Below are 12,627 nucleotides of genomic sequence, written 5' to 3'. Positions count from 1 at the left end.
ACCTAAGATAGATACAGCACCGCTCCTGGGCCAGGTAAGTCCACTACGGCTCACCATAGCCCGTGCTACTTGCCCCGCTCCTGTGCCAGATAAGTTACGGGCTCACCATAGCCCGTGCTACTTGAAACTTGTTCCGAGTAGCTGAATCTATAACAACAACAACCTCAGACCCAAGATTATTTCAAATACGCAGCTTGGCTGCCACCTACTCCAACATACCCTGGGCTAATATTCAGAATTGAGGGTTCTGGCGGCCCGGTATTTGGTCAGTGTTCCTTGTCCCATTCGGTGTGTGGCTTTGGACCATGTCTCCCACCCTAAGCTCTCTCCATTGTCTTAGTGCCTGCTGCCTCTCATCTTTCCTGATACATTCCATTTTTGTTGTGTGTAGTTAGTTTGCTTCAACGACCCCAGTGGCTCTCTGATTTCCTTCCTTTTCCCTCCAGGTTCTTTGATTTGTTGTGGGGTTTATTCATCAGCTCCAGAACTGATCAGGGAAGCTGGCTGAGGGCTGGGATCAGGTCACCTGGTAGTGGTATTTGGTACTCCTGTACTGTGACACGTTTCAAGCTAGTTTATTTATTTTTTGTTTATTTATTTTGGGGTACTCTCTTATCAGGCACCAAAGAAAATGAAACCAAAACAATGTTCAACTTACTGTAGATAATGTGTACACTTACTTTTCCATGTTGATAGCTGCTGCTGCTCCTCTCCGGATACAATCCTAGTCTTTTCCTCACATTGACTGCCAACTAGATGACTACTTTCAACTGGTATATAATTTTGATATGTACATGATAAATGAATTTTTCACTTGCGTTCAAGGCGATATACCTTTTTCTGTTTTGTCAATTTTGTTAATTTTTAAATATTCAAAAACAGAAGGTATAGACCATGATTACAATGACAGCTTGTAAGTTTGTCTGAGATTTTACTGACATCTAAATACAATACAAAACCCCTGATACAAAATTTTGTACAACATTTTATTGTGTAGTTCATTAATTTTACAATAATTTTAAAGTACTGTATAATACAGGTATAGTAGCTGTTTTTTGCTTTAACTTTCAATACATTTACAAAATGTTGTTATTACAGATATTTGAAGAGTTCCTTCAGAAACTACTACAGAAGCCAGCACTGAAAGGTTCTCAACTATTATTTCTATTTCTGAAAACCAAAGATGAGTTTACTAACACTTATTTGCCTGATGTCTCCATTGGTCGCTTGATTCGTGATGTTCCACGCAAACTTATGAAAGAGAGAGGACAACATCTTGATTCTTTTATCAACATCTTCCTTTCATCAACTATCACTGCTTACAAGAGTAAAAAGTTAGTACAGTATCTATTTACTGTATCAAATTTAATTATAAATTAATAATAATCAATAAAGCATTTTGGTATGACATAAAAACCAGCACTGAATGTAATGAAACGCCAATTAACGTGTGAGCCTTGGTGGTTTCGTGAAGTTTCTGCCTCTAATAGTGAGCCGTACTACTAGGTCCCATCAGTCATAGAGTTCTTTTGACCTACCGGAGACCTGAGCTCCCCACAAAAGCACAGAGAGCAGTGGCATTTGTGTGATAAGTTATTCGATTATGCCACCCACTGGGTAAGGCACTCAGAAATTTAGCAAAACAAAACAAACTACTGCTGGATTTAGATAAGACTGCACCATTGAGAATCGCCTAAACAACTCCCCAAATTATATAAGCAAATGATCGAAAATACTCAAAACAAAAACAAAAACAAAATATTTATTCAGGTAAAGTGCATACATACAAGGTGAGATACAAAAAGTTGATGGATTTATAGATAGAGCTAGTACATACAATGCCTAAAGCCACTATTACGCAAAGCGTTTCGGGCAGTGAAAGTACAACTCTTAATCATTGTGTCTATGGCACTATTAGACATCACAGTCCTTCTCTTCAAAGTTTGTCAGTTGGTGCGTGCCACTTTCACATCTGTTCCAGAACTGGTTTGACAGGCTTGGGGACACCTGGAGCTCTGCCCCCCTCCACCCGTACTGGTGGAGGGCTGGTGCTAATGAGTTCGCACTAGTTTTGACCCTGTTTTGGGAGTTCATTTACCGATTTCTGTCTCTTTGATCCCAGTAGTGGTCTGTACTGGTTTGCTGATTTTCTGGATGCTTTCCTGGTGGGATGACAGTGTTACCCACTGTCTGTTCCTCTGTGAGGATGCCAGGTTCTAACTCATTAGTCCCCGGTAGGCCAAACAAAACTCTGTGGCTGATGTGACTTGGTTGTTGGGAGCCATCTCAGCACGATAGCATTAGGGAGCCACCAGGGCTCACAATGAATTATATTTTCTACATTCCTTCCCTCCTTAGTAGCTGTAGGTATTATAATTTTGGAGGACAGATTAAACAAAAACGTCAAGCAAATAATCACTCATTTTAAGACTGATACTGGCTAGGGTGAATGCTATTTTACATTAACCCTTTAAAGTTGGCAAAATTATTGACTGGAGAATGTGCAGAGATCATTTACTGGCCATCTCTGTTCTATATACTGTGATGCCTAAATTATTAGGAATGCTTGAAATTTCTCAAGTTATATATATTATCTGAAACACAAACAATAAATTCATTATTGTTTTTACTGTATTTGAAAATACTGAGAGAGCAGGAGTGTGCAAAACAGACCCACTGAAAACTAGGGTGCAATAATTACCCAGATATAATTGTAAATATAAAGGGCTCAAGGCTTGTCTACACCCTTCTTCTTGAGGTTATCTTGAGATGATTTCGGGGCTTTTAGTGTCCCCGTGGCCCGGTCCTCGACCAGGCTTCCACCCCCAGGAAGCAGCCCGTGACAGCTGACTAACACCCAGGTAGCTATTTTACTGCTAGGTAAGAAGGGCATAGGGTGAAAGAAACTCTACCCATTGTTTCTCGCCGGCGCCCGGGATCGAACCTGGGACCACAGGATCACAAGTCCAGCGTGCTGTCCGCTCGGCCGACCGGCTCCCTGTACCGGCTCCCTTCTTGTAACTATAAGGGTATTTACCAACAGACATATACAGTACTTGTGCTGAAGGAGGAACTTGATACACTTCCTCCAAAGGCTATATGGTCTTCCAAGCTGTGGTGCTTACAATAGACTGTGGGGTGCTCAAACCAACGACTAGTTGGTCTGATCAGAGTTGTGAGGGCACTGACCCCTGAAACTACTGCAATGTAGTTACATGAAAAGTTGAAGCAGTAAATAGTCAACATTTGATGGGGGGAACCTTTAAGAGTCATAACAGTAATCTTATATGCTGTTTATAAAGGATGAAAACTATATCGATAAATGTTTTACTGGTATTTATAAATTAGATGAACGCAATACCTGTACAACAATAAATGTAAGTTCTATTAACAGTAGTGCAGATAGTAAGTGACAGTAATGTGGCTGAAAACCAGACACCCAACCCACACATCTGAAAATAAAGGAATTGACAATATTTCAGTTCATCCTGGATCAGTATCAAGTCATTTTGCTGTATTTGATAATGGTCCAGGACGGACCGGAACATCATCACTTCCTATTTTGTCAGATGTGGGATGAGTATATAACAATATTATTACAAAAATTGTGAACAAGGGTTTCATGCTTACAATTTCACAGTTTCTTGCTATAATTTTTATATTTTTTGCACTAACAGAATAGAGTGGGATGATGCTGCATCAAATGGAGATACTTCAGAGACCTCCAAACTGGTTAATTCTCTCCAAAATTCATTGTTTGGAGATAATGCCCAAAGTCTGCCGGCACCTCTTCACGAGCCACCGCCACCACCTCCAGCCACTATGAGTGTTGTAGGAGTATTTGATACAATCCTCTACTTAGGTATGCAGTGCTGTTATGAGATATCTAATTACTGTATAGGCAATTTAGTTTTGCAGTATTTACAATAACTATTACATTATTTCAGTTATACTACAAATACTGCTGAAGATCCAGTTCTTTAAGCAGAGAATAATAGAGGTTAATGTAGATGAGTTGCAAGTTTTATTGATGAGAGAGAGAGGAGACTGCTGTGAGTAAATGTTAACTTAAATCAATTTTAAAGTTTACTTAAACTTAAGTATACTTATTAAGTAAATTGGTGGCAGAGAAAGAAGGGAAACTTTATGTAGAAAATTAGTATAAATGATGAAGTTCTTGAAGTGGCGGATCAGTTTAAATATCGAAGTGTGTGATTTATAAAAATAGGAATTTGTGGGTGCAAGGTTTATGTACAGATGTGAGACACTAGTGTGGCTTGAATATAACAAATGAAGGATTAGAAAAGATGAAATGGTTAATTTGAGAAACATTTGTGGTGTTGAACAGATGGAGTAAGGAATTAAAAAGTAATTGAAAGATGTGAAATATAAAAGTCATTTAACATTGAGGAGTGTGTGTCAAGGTCGGTTTGGTCATCTTGAATGAACGATGGTAGAATGAGAAAGAAAATGTAAAGTTGAGGGAAGAAATAAAGAAGGCCATGATGAAGATGAGTAGACATGGTAAGTGTGTGAGGAATTAAAGATTTAAGTGTGAACAGAATACAGGAAGAGGCAGGAGTAGGTGGTAGCAGTTTGTGAATATAAATGGTTTGCTTGTATATTGTAATTCATAAGGCTTATACTACATCTAGGCTCATGAAACAGTACCATAGTGTTCTGAAATTATTTGGGATTCTCTAGCAAAATTTTCTTCACATTGCAAGTCGGTTTTCTTCATAGGTTTTTCTTTTTGTTGCACTTAACTGCAGTGATTGAGAATTTAACATTATATTTCAATTAATACCAGAGTTCCCTGAATATTTGCTGTTAATCCTATCCTTTTTCAGCTAGTATCTTCATAAAAAAAACTACATAAAGCTGATTTCTCATGTATGGCACCAACACTTGGCAAGAGCTTCTCTGTACAATTTGTTAGTTTTTCACATGTCTCTATCATGCACCAAAATGTGAAACCAAAACAATGTTTAACTTACTGTAGATAATGTGAACTTTGGAAATAACATTTATTTTAGCAACTGTAGGTTGCTAAACTATTACTTTGCCTCATATTTATAATAATAACTCATTTTGTTGGGTACAGGCAGCCTGTGATGAGTGTGTATACATTAGGCTTATATTGAGGTCCCCCCAAGGTTAAACTACTGACCTTTCCCAGGATGCAACTCCACAACAATTGACTAACTCCCAGGTACCTATTTACTGCTAGGTTAACAGAGGCATGAGGTGAAATTAAACTTCCCCAACTATTTTTGTCGCACCTGGGTTTCAAACCCGAGATCCCTGATTAAAGTCAAGAATGAACCCAAGTGCACCACCAAGACCCTAAAACTTGAATGCCAGCAACATTTGGTGTTCCCAGGCAGTCACCCATCCAAGTACTAACTAAACCCAACATTGCTTCGCTGATCAAAAGAGAAAGGGTGTTCTCAACATGATATGGCCATTGACAAACAGCCACACCATTTGACATACAGTCAGTATGTACTTATACATTTTCTAATTTTCACATGCATGTAACTTACAAGTGAAAATAATATCGTGCAGGAAAACATTAAGGTTATTAGCATGAGGGGGAATTTTTCCAGACATCCCTGCAGGGGATAACCAGTAGTACAGTACTAGCTAGCACCAGAAAAGATCATCCAGCTAAAGTAAGCTGTAGGAAGCTCAAAGTATACGTAACTTACACAAAACTTTTACAAGCGCTTCAAACAATTCTGAAATTGCCAAGAAGTGTCTTAGTAACCAACAGTATTGATTGGCTAGTCAGCCGAATTGTCCTCCTGCCACCAGATGGTAGCACGTGAACCACAAGTTCTAGGTCACAAAGGCCTCTCTCTCACTTTCAATCCTTACTGCCATTGTTTCTTAATGCAATAGGTTAATGTTTACTTATATAGGGCTTTCACATGTGTTAACACTTTCGGCCATTGGTGATGGATATTGCGTCCATAAATAACTCTACGGATGTCCCGCAGTGACGCATTTTGCATCCATAATTAAAATATTTGTTAAAAACTCCTTTTTTTTTTTATCATTATGGGACTAGTTTTAAAATGTGCATCTTTAGATTGCGAGTAATTTGATACCAGAATAAATGACGGAGACAATTTTACATTGCCAAAACTGTATTATGCTCAGTTGTCTATACATAAATAGCACAGCATTATCATGATTCTTCTTTGGTTTATATCACAGTGGTGCGCGTGTATGGTCTGTCAATCAACGCCTTACGTTGGATTGTGTGCCTCAGAGTATTGGCTAGAAATACCCTAGACGCAGCAGTCAGCATGTTCTTGAGGCGCAAATTGACATTAGCCCTTGCTCCTCCACGGATCGTTAAGCTCATTCATCTTATTAGAGGTGTGTCTTCATCCAGTTCGCTTTGTCAGAACACTATCAAAGCCTTTAATTATCAATATTGTAATAAGAGTTAATGTACTGAGATTTTTTCTTTCTTTCATCAGTGATGAAAGTTTTGTTAGTAACCAGTATTCTGCTTTGTCCTATCATTTTTAGATGCGCTCTTTGTAGACCCTCCTTCTGAACGAACAGAAGCAGATCGCAGAAATAGAGAAAAGGAACTGCGACATGAAGTGATGACATTGTTACCATCTTGGCTGCAAGATTTTCTCTTCACTCAAGATCTGTATACTGAGGGAGCAAACACCCTTGTAAATCTTTTCCAACAGCCTGTGCTTAATAAACAGGTGAGATTTAATGCTTGATTTATTCTGTGCAGTTTGCTTTGGTGGTTAAGGATGGATATAATGTAATAATTTTGCTGTATTAGGAAAATAAGATTGAAAGAATCTGCAGAAAGCTTTTTGGTTCATGCAAACCAGGCTCTATTTATATCCAATCCCTCTTTATGTCAAAAACTTGGCAGTGAATTTGTATCAGAGTTGTAAGAGATTATTTCTTCACAGATCTGCAACCCTCTTTGCTAATCAGTGCTTATCTATTTTTTGTTTTTGTTTTTATCTAAACTTGTCCACTTTGAATCAGTTGTTTCATAATCTAAAGTAGGGTGATATATTTTAGAACCACTATATGCCTGTTGTTAAACACTTTCATCCATGTGTTTTCATTCATATCCACTGTGCACTTATCCTTTCAAAGCAGTGTAAATAAAGTAAACTTATCGTTCTTCATTAGAAAGGTTCTTAATGCCTAGGATTAATTTTGAAATCTATTCTGTGGGGAGCCCCTGCGGCTTCCTGGAGCTATCAGGCTAATATGCAATACATTAGACTAGGGCTTTAGTCAATGGAGTTCAGCCTACCGGGGACCACGAGCCAGAACCTGGCCCCCTCAGAGAGGCACAGGGAGCAATGCCCCCCCCCCCCCTGGAAAACCCACCTGTGGTTGGTGGTTTTCCTTATCTGCCATTGACCAGGGTTAGGTAGCCAGAAAGGTAGGTATAAAAAACAGGCCCCACATGATAAGAAAATTACAACCGAAAGCCGAACAGATTGGCAGAACTCCCTCAACTCCCAAGGAATCAAGACAACAAGCAAACGTCACACCACGCCATCGTGTCGCTCGTCCTTGCTGCTCCTACTTCCCCTCTGGGGGCCTTGCATCAGTTGCTGTGTTGCCGGCTTCCTCTTCGGGATTTTCAGGGTTCAATGCCTTGGCTCGGGGCTCGACCGTTCAGCTTCATTTCAGACTGTTCTCCAGTGGTTCATTACCTGAACCATGGAGGTTCTCTTCGGTCCTTGCCTCTTTGGAACTGGTCACTTCAAGTGGCTTGTCTACTGAATTTTGGGGGTTTGGCTCTTCGTACGGTTCATATCCGGGGTGTGTCCGTCCTGGTGGACGGCCTAATTCGGTTTATTCCCCTGTTCATAGAATGGACAGTCAACACTACCTCCTTTAGTTGACTCTTCCGGCCATACGGGCTCCTGGAGGTGGACCTTTTCACGTCGGCTTGGTTGTGGCGTCTCCCAGTTTATGTTGCGTCCTTCTCCATGGACGCCTTTCGGCAGGACTGGTTGAGGTGGGATTACCTGTACCTCTTTCTCCCAGTCCAACTGTTGCTTTGGGTTCTGTCTCAGTTGGAATCTTCCCCACAGGAGAGTAGTCCTCTTGGCCCCTTGGTGGCCAGCCTGACCTTGGTTTCAGGCGCTGCTTGCTCAGTGTCCGAACCCGGGACATTTTCTGTGGCTCCGCCTCTTCCAGTGGATCAGCAGTTATATCTTCCAGTGGTTGCAGCCAGTTATCTCGCCTTCGAATTCAGGAGCTTGTGGCAGCCACCTCCCGGATAAGTCCCTCTTTTCCTAATCTTTGGTTATGTAGCTCCAGGGAGCCGAAGGGGCTCCCCACAGAAAACCAGCGTTGAATGTAATGAAACGCCATTTTATGGGTGAGCCCTGGAGGCACCCTGGCAACCCTTCTTCCCTCCGGTCGGCAGTTTTGTTTTTGCTTTTGATGCTTAGCCTCCGAACTGGTGTTGAGTACCCGGCGCAGTGGGTCCGAGGCTCCCCCCTCCCCCTCCCAGGAAGGAGGGGTGGAGCTGCACGGAAGAGCGACGAGACTGCGTGGTGTGATGTTTGCTTGTTTCCTTGGGAATTGAGGGAGTTCTGCCTCTTTGTTCGGCTTTCGGTTGTAATTATCTTATCATGTGGGGTCTATTTTGTTATGCCTACCTTTCTGGGTGCCTAACCCCAGTCAATGGCAGATAAGGAAAACCCCCAACCACAGGAGAAAGGGGTTTCCAAGGCCATTACTCCCTGTGCTTTTCTGAGGGGCCCAGGTTCTGGCTTGTGATCCAAGGTAGGCTGAGCAAGCTCCATTGACTAAAGCCTTGGTCTAATGTATCGCATATTAGCCCGATAGCTCCAGGGAACCTCCGGGACTCACCCAGAAAATGGCGTTTCATTATATACAATGCCGGTTTTTTGTTTATACTCACGAGAATTAACATTTGTTCTACATTATGGGGCTTCATAAGGGCAAAATAAAATTGTAGGTTAACGTTAAAGCTTTTAATACTAACAATTATAAATATGAATGCTAGTCTCCTATTGGCATTATTCTGAATATTTAATGCAGTGATTCTTCTTGGATTTAGATCATGAGTGATACTTTTCACAATGTGGTCTCACAACTTGACTACTGTTTAGTCCATATCTGGCACATGTGTTTTATCTATGTAGCTTAGAACACAACACTTGTCAGCAAGGAATTGCATCTGACAGTTTTCACTTGATTTGTAGACTTTTAAGTCCAGTAATATTTTGTCATCTTTGTCTGAATTTATTACTGGGACCCGACGGCACTTACCCTAATCTATTGATTTCACTACACTTGAAGGTTGACTAAGGTCTGCCACCATTACTATTAAAGCCCTGGAAAATACAATGCGAGGGCCTAATGATGTGTTATGCTATAGTTTTTTATTTTTGTTTACTAATTTCTTTGCTAGTAACTACAGTTTTAGTTTACTTGTTGTCTTCATTCACTCTATAATTTGGTCAGTTGTGCACAAATATTTAAGTTCCTGTCCATTAAAGATATTTAAATACATATTTAAAATACCACCTATTTCTTCATTATCTGTTAATTCCCTGTTGACAGGGACAGGATGTCTGTACTTATGCTTAACAAGCTCCACCCTAAGCCAACTACAGTATATTAATCTACCTCAGGATGAAACCCACAATAATTGCCTAACTCCTGAGTATCTATTTACTGCTAGGTGAATAGAACCATAAGGTGAAATAAAACATGCCCAACTGTTAGTCCTGCCTGGAGATTGGACTCGCGTCTCTCAATTGTGAGCTGAGGACGTAGACTTCAGTGTTATAGGACATTGTAAATGACTGTTATATACCATAACTGACTGTTTTTTTCCTTCAATATCAAGGTCCTCTCAGTAACCTTTGTTTAATACATCTGGAAGCAGGATTTTTTCTTCTTCCTTGGCATCTGTACTTCATAATTCTTTCTGCTTTCCTTATCTCCTTTGTTAAATTTCTTTCTAGTTTGATAAGGCTGTATTTAAAGTAATCTTGCTAATCTTTTACAGTATTCTCTTATAAAAGTATGTACAGTGGTACCTCGAATAACGAATTTAATCCGTTCCGGTGCCGTGTTCGTCATGTGAAATGCTCGTCTTTCAAAACAGATTTCCCCATTTAACATATTGGAAATAAAAGTAATCCTTTCCACCTCCGAAAAAAACATCAATATGACATTCATTTTTTTAAATAATAGAGCATCCTACCTGACATACACTGAACAAACTGTAATGACATTTGTCTGTGTTTCAAATTTGTTCAATTTTTTTTTTTTCTTATAGTAAAAGTTTCGTTCAGTGTTTGTCAGGTAGGCTGCTCCATGTTTCTTAAAAAAAAAAATTTAACCAATTTGAAAAACGGACAAATGTCATAAAAGTTCATTCAGTGTTTGTCGGGTAGGATGCTCCATTATGACAATCTTTCTTTGTTTCAAATGTGTTCAGTTTGTTTTGTATTTTTCATTTATTTATTATTAATGGAGCAGTCTATCTGACAAATACTGAACGAACCTTTTTGACATATGTTCTTTTTTCAAATTTGTTTCATTTTTTTTTTTATTCTACAAAAACACAATGCTTTGCAACACCACAGCAGTCACCTATTTACATCCCAGCATCTTTAATTAAACAAAACAAAATATTTATTTGCATCGTCAGAGGCATCCGAGAATGTGCGAGAAGCAGCGGGAACGCACCATGTGGTTTTTTCATTATTCAAACGAGCACTCGCCAATCGAGACAAATTGTTGGCGATCGGCGCGCTCGTTATTCAAAGTGCTTGTAAATTAAGGCGCTCGTCGCTCGAGGTTCCACTGTATATATTAGTTCCAATATAATAAATGGTTTTATATAATTTCACGTTAATTATATAAATAACTATCTGTTATTTATGGTCATTATGAAATACTGTATTTCAGCTTCAAGTAGGATATCTTTAAACTTTCATAATATTTACCCACAGTATAATTCAGTGTTAGGTCATAAGATGCATTCCTGAGGCATTATGTATTATTAATAATATTTAACATGGTAGGAATGAAGAGTGCAAATAATTGAGAAATTACAAGAAAAAGAGTCATTGGAGCAAGGGACCTAAGCCTGATGGTCTTGGTCATGTGGGATGTATAATATAATCTAATTTTTATTTTACATAGGAACAATATAGTACAGTAAATGTTCATAAGTGCATTGAGTTAAAGGGAAAATTAGCTGTGTCTGGTTAACTGGGTTTGTCCTTCAGACTCATGGACGGAGTTACTAAAACTATGAATATACAGTTAATAATCCTAATCAGGTGTACAGTATAGTGTTACACTAACTATTAGAAGACTGAGAAGTATCAAGTGGGCTGAAGAAGTGGCAAGGGCAGTTGATGACACTGAGAAAGTGGGTTTTGTTGATACAAACTGAAATGGAAGAGAGAAGGAAGGTTTGCAATTAAGAGTAAAAGATATGTGAAAATATTAGTTAAGCAGAAAAAAAGGGTAAATGAGGGGCTTGGAAGATAATTAAATTATTTTTTGAGTATGATAAGTAGACTGGTGAATAAATATACTGTACATGGAGTACAGTACATTTATACCCTACCATACCAGGGTGGAGTATGGAGGGACATAGTTGGAGTGAGAGACAGCCATTAGGGTTGCTACCACTAGCAGATTGGCAAGGGACAGGAGATAGGGGTGATACAGTTAAGGGCTCTGCTGAGCAGATATGGTTACTATTCTAAAGAAGATCATTTAACATTCATGCCTTTGGAGAAGAGGATGTTGTCCTTCTACTTATGGTACAAAATGGACTTTTGTATTTTAAAGTGAGCATAGGATCACAAGAATACAGGGTGAGAACTGCAGCAGTTAATGCATCATATAAGGGAATTTTATATGGCTGGACTCACCACAAAGAGAACCAAAGAATATTGCACTTCCTAAAGCCAAGGCCTCTTACACCAAACTTCTAAAATGTATTGCACTGGTGTGGGGAGGGAACATACAGGTGAAGCAAATATTAAAGATGAAATGATACACAATTAAAGGCACCCCCACCCACCTTCAGTATATAGTCAAAACAATGGTGGTCATCACTTATCTAGAATATTTGGGACTCAAAGAGCTGGCAACTCATCGAGTATTAGTCAGACAAGTGTTCGACCCTCCAAGACCAGTCTAAACCCTATCTGGTGTTAAAAGGATAACCAAGTCCTTGAGTAGTTTTAAACACTTAAGGCAGATATAATTCCTTGATCATACATGAGGCTTTGCTATCAAGCAAGCATAAGAAATATTGCCGGAACAACCGTGGACATCTTCAAGAGGAAACTAGATTTATTTCTCCAAGGAGTGCCGGACCAACCGGGCTGTGGTGGGTATGTGGGCCTGCGGGCCGCTCCAAGCAACAACAGCCTAGTGGACCAAACTCTCACAAGTCAAGCCTGGCCTCGGGCCGGGCTTGGGGAGTAGAAGAACTCCCAGAACCCCATCAACCAGGTATCAACCAGGTATCAAAACAGAAGCATTCCTAGGCAATTGGCACCAAAGTTATACTGTAGATAAATATTAGAAACTGTATTATTTACTGTT

The 12,627-nt window shown here is 39.6% G+C and overlaps 2 protein-coding genes across 5 annotated transcripts in view; both read left to right on the top strand.

The window, feature by feature from the left end:
* LOC123745879 (zinc finger and BTB domain-containing protein 17) overlaps positions 1–12,627 on the top strand; it is a 583,396-nt gene that overhangs the window by 276,242 nt on the left and 294,527 nt on the right. The window lies entirely within an intron of this gene.
* Positions 1–12,627, top strand: part of LOC123745876 (sorting nexin-14) — an 89,123-nt gene that overhangs the window by 53,697 nt on the left and 22,799 nt on the right. For all 4 annotated transcript variants that reach the window (XM_045726974.2, XM_069317516.1, XM_045726973.2 and 1 more), the window contains 4 exons: positions 1,099–1,334; positions 3,678–3,862; positions 6,223–6,387; positions 6,544–6,734. In XM_045726974.2, coding sequence (XP_045582930.2) covers positions 1,099–1,334; positions 3,678–3,862; positions 6,223–6,387; positions 6,544–6,734 — 777 coding nt within the window. The remainder of the gene's footprint in view (positions 1–1,098; positions 1,335–3,677; positions 3,863–6,222; positions 6,388–6,543; positions 6,735–12,627) is intronic.

Source organism: Procambarus clarkii, chromosome 88 (genome assembly GCF_040958095.1).
Source record: "Procambarus clarkii isolate CNS0578487 chromosome 88, FALCON_Pclarkii_2.0, whole genome shotgun sequence".
Taxonomy (NCBI): Eukaryota; Metazoa; Arthropoda; class Malacostraca; order Decapoda; family Cambaridae; genus Procambarus; species Procambarus clarkii.
Note: the sequence above shows the minus strand (reverse complement) of the source record. Positions and strands in the feature narration are given on the sequence as shown.